This window comes from Mustelus asterias, chromosome 9 (genome assembly GCF_964213995.1).
Source record: "Mustelus asterias chromosome 9, sMusAst1.hap1.1, whole genome shotgun sequence".
Lineage (NCBI taxonomy): Eukaryota > Metazoa > Chordata > Chondrichthyes > Carcharhiniformes > Triakidae > Mustelus > Mustelus asterias.
In genome coordinates this window covers 27,601,655-27,615,631 of record NC_135809.1, presented here as the reverse complement: position 1 = coordinate 27,615,631, position 13,977 = coordinate 27,601,655, and the positions used below count along the sequence as shown (strand labels likewise).

Genomic DNA, 13,977 nt, shown 5'->3' with positions numbered 1-13,977 from the left:
AACTTCTGGTGCGAATCACACTGGGCGCCATATTGACCAAAGTGTTAGTGCGCACTCAGCGAGTGTCCACCAAAGTATGCAGGATTGGCAGATCATGATGTCAATCAACACAACACTGATTGATGCCATTTCTGCCATCTTGGAGTTCCAAGCTCTCTCTCAATTATGCACAGCTAAACATGCATTCAGCAGCAGGAGAAAACTGACACTATTATTATTTAAAGGGATCATCAACTACTTTTAGGTTATTTTCTGATTAATTTCTATTGGCTGTTGCTATGACTGTGCAAATCTTTGGTGCTTTTTGAAGTTGTTTAAAGTTGTTAAAGCCTGCACCGAGTGGTGTGGCACCTACTAAAGGACTTGGTCCTGACTTCAAGGCTTCTGCACAAACTACTTGCTCCCAGACATGGGTGGACCCGTAGGTGTTCCACTTAGAATACAGCAACACTGGGAGCATCTCCTATCTGAACCTCAGCAAGGAACTATATGCGAGACCTCTGTGCTTCAGTAAGGGTGTTTTCACTAAACTTTGCTACCTGTTATAGCCACAACTATAGCCTCAGAACATGACAAGGACTGCGTTGCCAGTGACCTTGAAGATGACTGTGGTTGTGAGCTTTTATACATCATGTCCTTTTGGGTTGGTGTTAGATATTTAAAGCATCTTGCAGTTCCCCATTCACTGGCCCATAAGGGAGGTAACTGATACTCTTTATTCAAAGGGAGCTGAGTATACTGCATTCTCTCTTGCCAGAGAGCAACAGGCAGAGTGAGCATGCAACTCTATAGTGATAGCAGGCTTCCCTGTGGTGTCATAGACCTCATACACATCACTTGCTGACACTGGGAGCAGGATTCTCTGGCCTTCCCGCAGTGTATTTTTCCAAGCAGGAGGTGCGGATTTCCATGCCACCATGCCATGCCACCGGGACACCCGCAGGGGGGGGGGGGGGGGGGGGGCGGGGGGGGGGCACCATTGGCGGGACCAGAAGATCCCACCGGTGTGAGCAGCCAGAAAGTTCCGGCCTGAATGTCTACTCTGAGTGTACTGGAATTGGAGGGGATTTCACTCACTCAGTGATCAGCTGGTCAATGCAGGTCAGTGCCCAGTATCCTGGCAGTTGTCATGGTCCCTGTGTTCTTTGGCAGTCTGCTGTATCATCGACATTCGAGTCATCGCAACAACCCAGAGAGTGGCTACTAAGTGATAAGAATGATCCACTAATCACAAGGCTGTTGACTGTGATGTGCAACCCATACACACATGTACAGCAAGCATGCAATGAAAGTCATGCTGCCATATAAAATGTAATAGAACAGGACTTTGGAGGTTGGAAACAATGCTTCCCCTGCCTGGACTGCTCTAGAAAAGTCCTACAGTACTTAGTGGGTGACCTGCTGTATGTTGCACAACCTCACCGAAATGAGGGGCATGGCCTTTGACAGCAGCTATACTTCAACAAGTTAAGGAGTAGGAGGGGGAAGAGAGAACGCAACCATGAGAGCCTTTTGCTAAGTGAGCTATGCAGGGAGAACTTATCCAACTGCAATTAAAAAATCATGCAACCCTAATTTCCCATTCACCAATAACCCTTCACTTTCCCTCTATTGTTAACCATGACTGCATCCGCCTAGCCACAATAGCAATGGTAGTTTATTCAAACCACACATTTGCAGCCTAAAGGCTGAATTGCGGTGTAACTTGCATTAAAAATTTATTTGTGAGCCATAATCAGGTTAAAAACATGGAAACGTGAAACAATCAGATGTGGCAATGAAGTTGAGTCTCGTACCTCAATCCTTCACGTAGCTTTGAACAACATCGAATAAATACTCCAAACAAATTTATCAATCAAAAACATACAAATATTACATACAAACGTCAACTAATTGTCCATGTACATTCCCTTAGTGTCTCCCGTGTACTTGTTCTGGAGCTCTTATACAGTGCTGCCCCACTAGTTGCAGCATGGCTTGTTGAAAGCTGATGACTTTCTGTGGTGGAGAGTGCAGATGGCCTGGGACTGCACCAATTTGACATGGGTGGCAACAGTCTGGGCTGGCTGGCAACAGCAAGGGCTGGTGAATTGACAGATGTGCTTTATTTCCCTTTGCTTTAGCTGGAAGCCAGTCATGCCTGGTGCCTCATATCCAGCCTGTGTGCTATCCTCCAAAGTACATACTGTATACCCTTTCAGCTGGTGGCTGCAAGTGTGAGAATGAGTGATAGTGTTGCTTCATCTTTGCAGTTTCCTTACCCACCCACCTATTACTCTTCCATCACTGCCTGGCCAGGTTGTACTTTATTGGTTTCTGAAAAGCGAACGTCACAAGGGTCGGGTTATAGTGAGGGAATGGGGAGAAAGTAAGAGACGTAGACTTACACTATCAACAGCTTGTAAATCAGAAGGAAGTGTGGAATGAGGGGAATGTGAGTGTTGTACTCCAGATAGCCACGTAGTGAAGGATAGAATTGGAGTCTAATTTTTACAGTTTATTCAAGTGAATCCTCAGTTAATGGCCACCACCTGAACACAATTATACACTCAACTACTGTATACTGGAGTGTGAGAAGGATTAGTATGTATTAGTGTAATGTCACTTTAAGTTGTTTCAGCTCTGTCACTGGCCATGGACTTGTCAATGGCTGCTCCAATGATCGCCACCACAGTCTCCTCCAAAGGGATAATGACATGTAGCCGTGCCTCTCCCTCTCTGGGTAGTTCCTGATGCCTCCAGTTGTGTGCTAAGTAGTCATGTGGGAGAGAGGGAGGTGTGTCAGTATGGTGCCATCTGTTTGCCTGATGTGGCTGTCATGATTGATTAGCTGGCAATGTGTGCAGACTGTGAGATATGGGTATGAGGCTTGGAACACTTCTAAGTCTGTGAGGGTGAGGTGAATCTGTGAATGTAATGTACGAGTCCTGGCTGATGGAAATTGGAGAGAGGTGAGTGATGGGTGTGTGAGACATTGAACAGTGTCAGAGGGTAGTTCACAGAGTGTAGCATTTGAAGATGAAATCGATTACCGCATCTATTTGTCTGAGGCTGTTGAAATTTTGCAGCCATGCATCCAGATTCGCATGGTCTGACTCCTGGAATTGCCCACCACACTGCTCTGCCTCCTCAGAGCTTGTCTGGATCGGCCCCTTGCTGGAAGAACATATCTCTCCTTCCCTGCACCCCCTGACTAAGATCTCCAAATCTTGCAGCCCACTCTTTCACATGTTATATAATTCTCATGTCTTTCTCAGGTCAGAATCTGTTTTAGAATTGCTTTCAGTACCTGCTTCAGCCACAGCACACCTCCCCTTTAAGAGGTGCAGGCTGAATTTAACTGATGCTAGTCTCTGGCTGCACCCTAAAGTCGTGTTAATTAGCAGGCAACATGTGGCAGGCTACGAGCAGCAGAAACCTGGGTTAACCCCACAGCTGTTTTTGCGGGCTATCAAATTTAGCTCCCATAAATTCATTAAACATTGTGCTCCTGATTTTGTGACATTTGAATTTAAGAATGAGATTACACCTATCCATGTCTCCCAAATATCCAATCTTCTACACATAAATTATCTGATAATTAACAGTTCAAATAGAGACTTTCCCTCAGAACTGATAACGTAAGGTAAATAGGCCCTTTATAGGATGGATTAAAACGAGGGGGAAGAGAGAGAAAAACAAGAAATAAAATCACAGTTTAATGGAAAGGAAAATTAAATGGGCAGTAGAGCAGGTGGCTAATCCGCGACTGTCAATTTGCCAACAGTGCTCCAACTGAAAATTAGCTCATAATATAGTATTTTGGGCAACAGCGTCTCTTGATACTTTTTGGACCTTTGTCAGGGTGGAGCAATCACCAGAGAGTGCAGTGAGATGTACAGAGCCCCTGTCCTGGCTACTAGGTATCCGGGAGCCCTCTGTGTCATTTTGCATGTTCCTCAGTGGTCCACTGAGTTGTGTGGTATCATGATGTGAATTGTGATGAATGGTTTTGCTATTGTTGTAGATTCTCACCAGAGGCTGCCTCCAGGCGAGGGCTGAGTACTGCAGAGATGAATGCTGTAGAAGCAATACACAGGGCAGTAGAATTTAACCCACATGTACCCAAAGTGAGTGGCTGCTCTTTTCTCCATTAGTTCGCAAGCTAAAAGCTTTGTCTGGAATTGCTCATTTTAATCTTTCTGTGATCTGTAATTGGCTTGCAATATCTGACCGCTTGTCAACAGCGAAGGCATGAAACTGGAGTTGTTTGTAAATGTGGCCGAGTGGAAGGCAATGAGGGAAATCTCTGTGACTGACATATCTGTCTAAAACTGACAGTTAAATTAATTCTGAAATAATGTTGTTAAACTCTTGGGGGGGAGGGAGGAATTTTCCCGTTCCGGCTGCCACGGGAATTGGAGCGGGCAAGGGACAGAACATGGAAAGATCTGTTGACCTCGGCCGGGATTTTCCGGTTTCGGGGCGAGCGCGGCCGGAAAATCCCAGCCTTGGTGCCTGACAAGTCAAATAGCAAATAGGCTATTACTCAGTTACATGACAAAAGATATTTCATGCAAAACATGTTAAGGTTTTGGAATGTCAACCGCTGTATTTACAATTCCTGGTCTTACAACAATGTCTTTTTAAAAATTGCTATCTTTCTGTTTTTTTTAGTATTTATTAGAAATGAAAAGTTTAATACTGCCACCAGAACATATTTTGAAGCGAGGAGACAGTGAAGCAATAGCATATGCATTCTTCCATCTTCAGCACTGGAAACGGGTAGAAGGAGCTCTCAACCTATTACATTGTACCTGGGAGGGAAGTAAGTGTCTTTTAGAAGTTGGCTATCTTGAGTTATTTAGTCCAACCACAGAGTGCTTCACCAGTTCTTTGATATATGCCTTTCCCAGTAAAATTGCCAGTCATTTTCACAGTCCTGATGACCACCTTGCTAATTGGCTTGTACCTATTGAAATGAAATACTCCCAATTTATCAAATTGTTCTTGTTAAGTGAAATACATCGGAAATCAATTATTGCCTTTGAAAATATCTCCAGCATTTCCATGAAATTACATTGCTTGAGAGAAATGTATAAAACATTGATTAGGCCACATTTGGAATAATGTGTCTGATTCTGGTCACCACACTACCAGAAGGACGTGGAGGCTTTGGAGAGAATGCAGAAAAGGTTTACCAGGATGTTGCCTGGTATGGAGGGTATTAGCTACGAGGCAAGATTGAATAAACTGGGATTTGTTCTCCCGGGAAAGACGGAGGCTGAGGGGCGACCTGATAAAAGTTTATAAAATTATGAGAGGTATCGATAGGGTGAACAGTTGGAAGCTTTTTCCCAGGGGGGAAATGACAATTACAAGGGGGCACAAGTTCACGATAAGGGGGGAAGGTTCAGTGGAGATGTGCGAGGGAAGTTTTTTACATAGAGGGTGGCGGGGGCCTGGAATGCACTGTCAAGTGAGGTGGTTGAGGCAGTTACGTTAGCCGCATTTAAGACTTATCTTGATAGACATATGAACAAACGGGGAATTGAGGGATATAAGCAGTTGGTCTAGATAGGTAAACGTGATCGGCGCAGGCTTGGAGGGCTGAAGGGCCTGTTCCTGTGCTGTACTGTTCTTTGTTCTTTGTAAACCTCAGGACATAACGAAACGCTTTACAGCTAATGAAGTAGTACTGAAGTGACTTGTGATGTGGGAAAAAATTGCAGTTAATTTGCGCGCAGTCAGGTCCCACAAACATCAGTGACTAAATGAGAATCAACATGCCTATATGATATGGAAATTATGTTTGACAAATCTACTGGAGTTTCTGAGGAGGTAACTGGCAGAATAGATAAGGGTGAACCAGTGGATGTATTTGGCTTTTCAGAAAACTTTTAATGAAGTCCCACATAAGAGGTTAGTGTGCAGAATGATAACACATGGGATTGGGGGTAATATATTGGCGTGGATTGAGAATTGGTTAACAGACAGGAAACAGTAGAAATAAATGGGTCTTTTTCGAAGTGGCAGGCAGTGACTAGTGGGGTACTGCAGGGATCAGTGCTTGGGTCCCAGCTATTCACAATATATATCAATGATTTTGATGAGGAAAGGTTTCACTACCCTTAGAGTGAAGAAATGTTTTCACATCTCAGTCCTAAATGGTCTACCCCGTATCCTGTGACTGTGTCCCCTGGTTCTAGATTCCCCAACCAGGGAAAACATTCTCCCTGCACCTAGGCTCTCTAGCCTTGTTAGAATTTTATATGTTTCAATCAGATCTCCTCTATCCATCTAAACTCTAGTGAACACAAGCCCAGACAAATTAATCTCTCCTCATAACACAGTCCCTAGTATCAGCCTAGTAAGCCTCCACTGCATTCCCTCTGTGGCAAGTATATCCTTTCTTAGATAGGGAGACGAAAACTGCACCTAATACTCCAGATGTGGTCTCACCAAGGCCCTGTATAACTGCAGTAAGACATCCCGACTTCTGAACTCAAATCCTCTTGCAATTGAAGGCCAATATACCATTTGCTTTCCTAATTGATTGGTGTACCTGCCCCTCCACTTTCATTGACTGGTGTACAAGGACACCCAGGTCCCTTTGTACATTCACACTTCCCAATAAATCATATGGTGATTAATGAGATGATCATGCTCCATAAGATCTTAGCTGATCAACCAAACTGCTGGTTAACAGCTGCCCCAATATGGACGGTCCATGCAATCAATTCACTTCAGATGGTTGGGGCGATAGTTCTTACCAATTGGTCTATGTGAAGAATCACAAATTACCTTCTGTGTTGAGTAATATCTCTCTGCTCTAGAAGGGACCACAGTTAGTTCACTTTTTTCCTGTATACCTGAATGCCTTGCTTGCAGAGAGAAGAGCATTCATCAAAGCTGAAGCCTTGGAAAAAATTCAGAGAGCTCCAAGGCATTGTATAAAACATCCAAGATAAATTTTAATCCTGAGGATTTCATCTACTATAAAAGAAAGGGCTATAAAGAGTGGAAAGGATGTGATTACAAGACAGTGGTTCACCAACATGGCAGTCAAACTATTACGGACCATTCATCAAGTTTAAACAGGTGTTATTACAAACTTTCAGTATCTGAGTAGTTAAATGATAAGGCACCTGAAACTCATATTCATCTAAAGGAACAGAATAAGGTAGATTAGGGACTGGATGGCAATCTGCAGAATGTCCGTCATTTTGAACATTAACCAATTTTTGAACTTGCTGCTCCCATCAGGCTCCAGAAAAACTGAAGGTATATACTGAAGGCCTTTTTAAGTACCACGAGTAGCTCTGTAGTAGCTGCAGACTTGTACAGTTTTGTAATCAATGTCCTATCCACCTTTTATGTCTGACCCCCTGCTCTTAACTTCCATGATCAGGTAGATTATTCAGATAATGTAAAAGTCTTGCCTTGCAAAATTCAAGGAAACAAACCCTGTGTAGTTGCTGATGTTGGCATACCCATTCAATGGCTAAATGTAGAACCGGTTTTGCCAGTATCTCAAACATAGAGCTTTACTGTCTTCCCAAATATGCCTCAAGATAAAAGATACTGCAGCAGTGGCTTTTCCCCCTCTTTGCCACTTGGTGGCATTGTAAATGTGCTTTATGGTTTCAGAGAGCAATGGTCAGTTTAACAAAACTCAGTGAAGGGCAGACAGTTCCTGGAGAACATTTAATTTTTAACAAAAACACACTTTAGTCTCGAGAAGATCAGAGTAATTAGTTTTTGCTTTCCTCGCACCTATTGGTGGAGTAATATTTCTGATCATAAATCAAGCCACTGTTCTGCTCAACATTATGAGCAAATTATTAGTTACTCCCTTTCGTTACCAAATGGTTAGCACTGCTGCCTCACAGTGCCAGGGACCCGGGTTCGATTCCCGGCTTGGGTCACTGTGGAGTTTGCACATTCTCCCCGTGTCTGCATGGGTTTCCTCCAGGTGCTCCTGTTTCCTCCCACAGTCCAAAGATGTGCAGGTTAGATACATTGGCCAAGCTAAATTGTCCCTCACTGTACCCGAACAGGCGCCGTAGTGTGGCGACTCGGGAATTTTCACAGTAACTTCATTTCAGTGTGCATGTAAGCCTACTTGTGACCAATAAATAAACTTTACTTCAGCCCAGTAACTAAATCGGTCTTCAGCCTGTGCCAGTCACATAATCAGTAGTTGCTTGGTTGGTTGTATCTGTGGTTCATGTTTATTCTGCAATATTGGCCTATAGCACTGTCAAAACAAGGGCAAGACTCATTGACCAATAATTAACTATTGGCACATCATTAAAATGAATCTCCAGCAATTAATCCCAGTTTAACTAAATATGCACAGCCCTTACATAGCTTCAAAACAAGCTCCCTCCCCCACTTCAGTCCAGCTGCAACTTTCTGTGACAAGTTAAATTTGCGTCTGCCATGCAAGTACAATGACTTTACACTACTCAGTGCATTTCAATAGTAAGAAGTCTACCCAGTAAGAAGCTTACCCCAGTCCAACGCCGGCATCTCCACATCATTTCAATAGTAAGCCAGAGTGTAAATGTGAAACCATGTTCCTCAAGACAATCATTTTAGCTTTATTTTTATAATTGTTTTTCAAAATATCAATTTTGTTGGTAGTTTATGTTTGTAACAACAAATGCACTCCACAAGAACATAAGAACTAGGAGCAGGAGTAGGCCATCTGGCCCCTCGAGCCTGCTCCGCCATTCAATAAGATCATGGCTGATCTTTTCGTGGACTCAGCTCCACTTACCATCCCGCTCACCATAACCCTTAATTCCTTTACTGTTCAAAGATTTATCTGTCCTTGCCTTAAAAACATTCAGTGAGGTAGCCTCAACTGCTTCACTGGGCAGGGAATTCCACAGATTCACAACCCTTTGGGTGCAGAAGTTCCTCCTCAACTCAGTCCTAAATCTGCTCCCCCTTATTTTGAGACCATGCGCCCTAGTTCTAGTTTCACCTGCCAGTGGAAAAACTTACCTGCTTCTATCTTATCTATTCCCTTCATAATCTTATATGTTTCTATAAGATCTCCCCTCATTCTTCTGAATTCCAATGAGTATAGCCCCAGTCTACTCAGTCTCTCCTCATAAGCCAACCCTCTCAACTCCGGAATCAACCTAGTGAATCTCCTCTGCACCCCCTCCAGTGCCAGTACTCATTTCTCAAGTAAGGAGACCAAAACTGTACACAGTACTCCAGGTGTGGCCTCACCAGCACCTTATACAGCTGCAATATAACCTCGCTGTTTTTAAACTCCATCGCTCTAGCAATGAAGGACAAAATTCCATTTGCCTTCTTAATTACCTGCTGCACCTGCAAACCAACTTGTTGTGATTCATGCACCAGGACACCCAGGTCCCTCTGCAGAGCAGCATGCTGCTATTTTTTACCATTTAAATAATAGTCCATTTTGCTGTTATTCCTACCAAAATGGAAATTTGCAAAGATTATATAATAGAAAAAGTTGGAAAATTGAGCACCTCAGAAGTACTGGGCCGCTGAAAGCAAAATAAAAAATTAGGCCCGTGTTAAAGTTTTAACTATGTACATGCAGTTCAAGAAACAAGTCTAACATGCAAATAATATGAACTGTCTTTTAAATGTCCCACATACTTTCCTTCTATTGTAGCTTTTCGTATTTCAAGGAAGCTATCAGTTTCTGGGTAGTATGGAATTATAAATGTTGACTTAGCCAGGGGAATTTATGCGTTATACTGCAGTTTTTTAAAGACTGGATTTTGTCAATTTTTACAACTGCAATGAACAGAAATGGAATAAAACATTCTTTCCTCAGCATTCCGAATGATCCCCTATCCCTTGGAAAAAGGTCATCTTTTTTATCCATATCCAATCTGCACAGAGACTGCAGACAGAGAATTGCTGCCATGTAAGTTCATGAAGAAAATCACGTTTATATTCACTTTTTGTCATAGTTCTGTTGATTATTTCTAAGTTCCTGTTTAGAATTAACATGAACCAAGCTGGTTTCTTATTAGGCAAAGGGTTAACTCATTCTTCATTATATCAGATTTGTTTCTGATTGACTTAAGCATTGTGATTAGACCTAGACGTGAATGATGTCCGCAATCAGCAGCATCTCACAGTTTCTCAAAGTGAGAGGATGCTTGTCACACAGTACATCCCATGGCAAGAACCTGCGTGTGGAGTCTTTTAATGTGGGCATGTAAAATCCATGTAACATTTTACCATTTTGTATTTCCTTTCCCTGTTTTATTTATGTGTGCTGTCTTATATCTTCTGCATTGTTTGTTCTCATCATCTATCTACCCATCCACTATTCATGTTCGCCTATAGTCCATCAAAATCTTTGTCAAATATTCTACACTTCCCAGTTGTTCAAAATCTTGTTGCACATATTCTGTGCTTCTTATCCATCACCCTTATTTTCATAGGCTCCCTATTTGGTAACGTCCAAAAATTAAATTGAATAAATACTTGAAAGGGAGAAAATTGCAGGGCAATAGCAGAAGAGCAAGTGAGTGTGACTAATTTGATATCTTTTTCAAAAAGCCAGCACAGGCACAATGGGCTGAATGGCCTCCTGCATTCTATGATCCCATAATCTCCCAACACATTAAATTAAAATCTCTGTCACCTTTGAATTCTCCATGACCTTGCTTCAAGATTTGCAATCTCCTTCAGCTCAATTAGACCTCCACTGAACGAATATTCCAATGTTCCATCTCTGGCTTTTTATACTTTCCCTTTTCCTTCATCCCATCATTGGTGGCAGGATTGCTTATCCCACTCTTTGAAATTGATTCGCTGATCTGCTCTGCCTCTTTTCTTTCAAAATCAAATGAAAGCTATCTACTCAATAGCCTTGTGTCACCCGTTCTAATCTCTCCTATATTAACTCGTCATCTGTTTTTCATAAGCCTCTTTGAATGCCTTTAAACATAGACCCAGCCAGTGACACCCGCATCCCTTGAATGAATTTTCTTCAAATTAAAGGCACTGAATAATGAAAGTTGTTGTTGTCACCGCTACCATCCCCATTGTATCACTAAACCCCTGCAACTTTTCAGCTCCACAGCTTCCATGTTGGCCTAATTCCCCTGTCTCCTTTCTTTTAGCACTTCTGCCATTTCCTTATTATTTTTATTCATTTCCAGAATATAGACGTCACCATTAAAGCCAACATTTATTGCCCATCACTAATTGCCCTTAAGAAAATGACGATGCCCTGCCTTCTGAATAAACTGGGTGGCTTCAGAGGGCAATTCAGAGTGAACCACATAGTTGTAGGTCTGGAGTCATATATAAGACAGACATGGTAAAGATGGCAGACTTCCTTCCCGAGTGAACAATAATCCCAGTAGTTTCAATGTCAGCATTACTGCTAGACTCGCTTTTTAATTCCAGAATTTATTGAATTAACTGAATTTAAATCCCCCCAATTCCCATAGTGGGATTTGAATTTGTATCTCCAGACATTCGGGTTACTAGCGCAGTAACAAAACCATTAGACTACTATATCTGCATGAGCATCCATTTTGAATCTCTTGATCTTTTCCTTCTGAATTGTATGGCTTGGATCCAAAGATGGGCATTTATTTATCTCTGCATTTATAAGGACAGGAAGGATTCTATGGCAGTATGTTACATGCACATATTTAGTAAAGATGTATTTTTATATCTGTCTTCCTTTCTGTCTCTGTCCTGCCTTGCTATGCCCTTATTTCTCCCTTTTTCTTTCTCCTCTCTTTCCGTCTCTTGTTTTATTTTTTCACTTTGTTCCTGGCAATCTGTTTATTTTTTGTTCCTTTTCACTTTATTTTCTCTCTGTTTCTTTCTGTCTACCTATCTGATGCTATCTGTTCATATCCAGCGTTTCATGAAGTTTCAGTGTATCCCAAGAAGGAGCTGCCATTCTTCATCCTCTTCACAGCCGGCCTGTGCTCCTTCACCGCCATGTTGGCTCTCCTCACACATCAGTTTCCAGAGCTCATGGGCGTCTTTGCAAAAGCTGTAAGTACCTCTTCAGGTTAACTACAACACAGCACACCTGTCCCTTGCACCTTGCCAGTTCTGCAGACATAAAGAATGTTTTCCTTGCATGTTATTGGCAGCACAAGTTTAGACATTCATTAGATCTGTAGCATGAATCATATTCTAAGTATTTTATACAGTTGTTCTTTTCATATTCTGAAATTAGGAACATAAGTAGTCCATTCAGTTCTTCAGTTCTGTTCCTTCTGTGGAGGGAGTCAATTTGCCTATTTCTCTGAGATTACTTTGGGCAGAATTCTCCCAAAAAATGGCAGTGTCAGGTTCTGACAGAAAACCGGTTTTCTCTCCAGATCTTCTGACACCTTGTCAAAAAAAAAAGCAGGGGGGTGGTTGGGGGTATGGCACCATCATGTCTGAGGGGCGAGGTCTAAAGATGCCAGCAATCCTGGCCCCACAGAGATCGATCTCAAGTTAAAGACGCCCCGTCCCCCATCAATGCCAGCATCGGGGCATCAGGGTCCCTTTGCTGGGCATGAGATTGCTTATGTTGTTGGCGGGGGGCAGTGGAGGGGTGGCATGGAGAAGATCTCATTCTGAGATCTCTCCAGCGCAAAATTTGTTCTGGCCCTTTTGCAAGAGTTAGCAGCCATAATGGGATTTGCATTCATAGTGAAAGGAGCCAGAAAATCACCCCCTTTGCGTAAGGTTTAGGGTTTTGCGATATATAAAACCCTTCTAATTCAAAAAAAACTCCAAGGTCCGAATTCTTCACTTATAACACTAGGGTCCTCGGTTGTGCTTAATCTATGAGGTATGAATAACTAGTATTTATGAATCAAGTATGATTTATTAAGCATGATTTTACAAGTATTTTAACAAGCAGCAGTGACGATAACACAAAGGTTTCTCTCATCTTTCAGGATTCTGGGAGTTCTTGTTGTTGCCAAGTTGCCTTGGTGTTTCTCTCCTTTGTTCGGTCACTCTTATGTGCAAAAGGTATTGGACGGAAGTACTACAAAATCATTCTAAAAATTAGTAGAATTATCAAGATCTTACATTTGGGAACACAGTGCCACAGTGTATCTGTTATTTTGGTTGACTTACCTCTTACCTGTATTGGAAAAGCCCTTTCACAACCTCAGGATGTCAAAAGCGCTTGGTAACCAACGAAGTAGTTTTAAAGTGTAATCACTGTTGTAATGTAGACAAATGCAGCAGTCAAATTGTGCATGGCAATCATACAGAGCAGTGAAATAAATGTCTACATCATCAGTGCTAGTTCAGGCGGCCAAGGCACCTAAATCCCTACCCAAATCCTTCAACACTCTTCAACCTTCTGACTCTCCTGCCATTATCCCAGGCTTGACTCCCTCCTAACTAAGCCTACAGCTTTTCTCTGTACCTCTTTAATCATTCTCTGAAAGCCACCTCCTTTTGAGCAGCATACATTATACTCTCTCACTGACCTTTTCATCCAGTGTACCAGCAGGGGCTAATCTGGCCAATGTCTTTCCCATCCCTCTCACATCTCCCAGGACTATGCTAGAAGGTCAGTTATCACCACCCTCTCCGCATTACCCTCCACAATACCTGTCCACTTGTGAATAGGCCCTGGTCATCCCTGAGCTTATTATGGATGATTATATTGACATCATGTTTTTGGCAGAAGCATGGCTAAGGGGTAATAACACCATCACTCTTAATGATGCCCCCTTTTCTATATTTCCACCCGTTGTCCTACTCAAGTCACACATTAACAGTGTGGCTCTTATTACCAACCTATACTTTGGTCTACCTTCCTAGTCCTCTGGCAAGCCTTCCTCTTTTGAACGTCTTACCTTCTTTGACCCCTCTCATCTGTCATTTAAAATCCTCATTCTGTGCAGACTTGTTAGTACCATGCCAAGTTTCTAACTGAAGTATCTTCATTGCTTTCCTTCTCAACCTCTGCACCGAGTGATTTCTCATTCTCAGTGACTTCAAGAT

General features: G+C 42.4%; 1 protein-coding gene across 9 annotated transcripts in view; it reads left to right on the top strand.

The window, feature by feature from the left end:
- Positions 1-13,977, top strand: part of LOC144498566 (suppressor of tumorigenicity 7 protein homolog) — a 179,041-nt gene that overhangs the window by 153,817 nt on the left and 11,247 nt on the right. For 5 of the 9 annotated variants that reach the window (XM_078219866.1, XM_078219872.1, XM_078219867.1 and 2 more), the window contains 4 exons: positions 4,007-4,109; positions 4,657-4,807; positions 9,812-9,904; positions 11,870-12,009. In XM_078219866.1, the coding sequence (XP_078075992.1) occupies positions 4,007-4,109; positions 4,657-4,807; positions 9,812-9,904; positions 11,870-12,009 (487 nt within the window). The remainder of the gene's footprint in view (positions 1-4,006; positions 4,110-4,656; positions 4,808-9,811; positions 9,905-11,869; positions 12,010-13,977) is intronic. The other 4 variants (XM_078219874.1, XM_078219869.1, XM_078219870.1 and 1 more) reach the window with 1 other exon arrangement.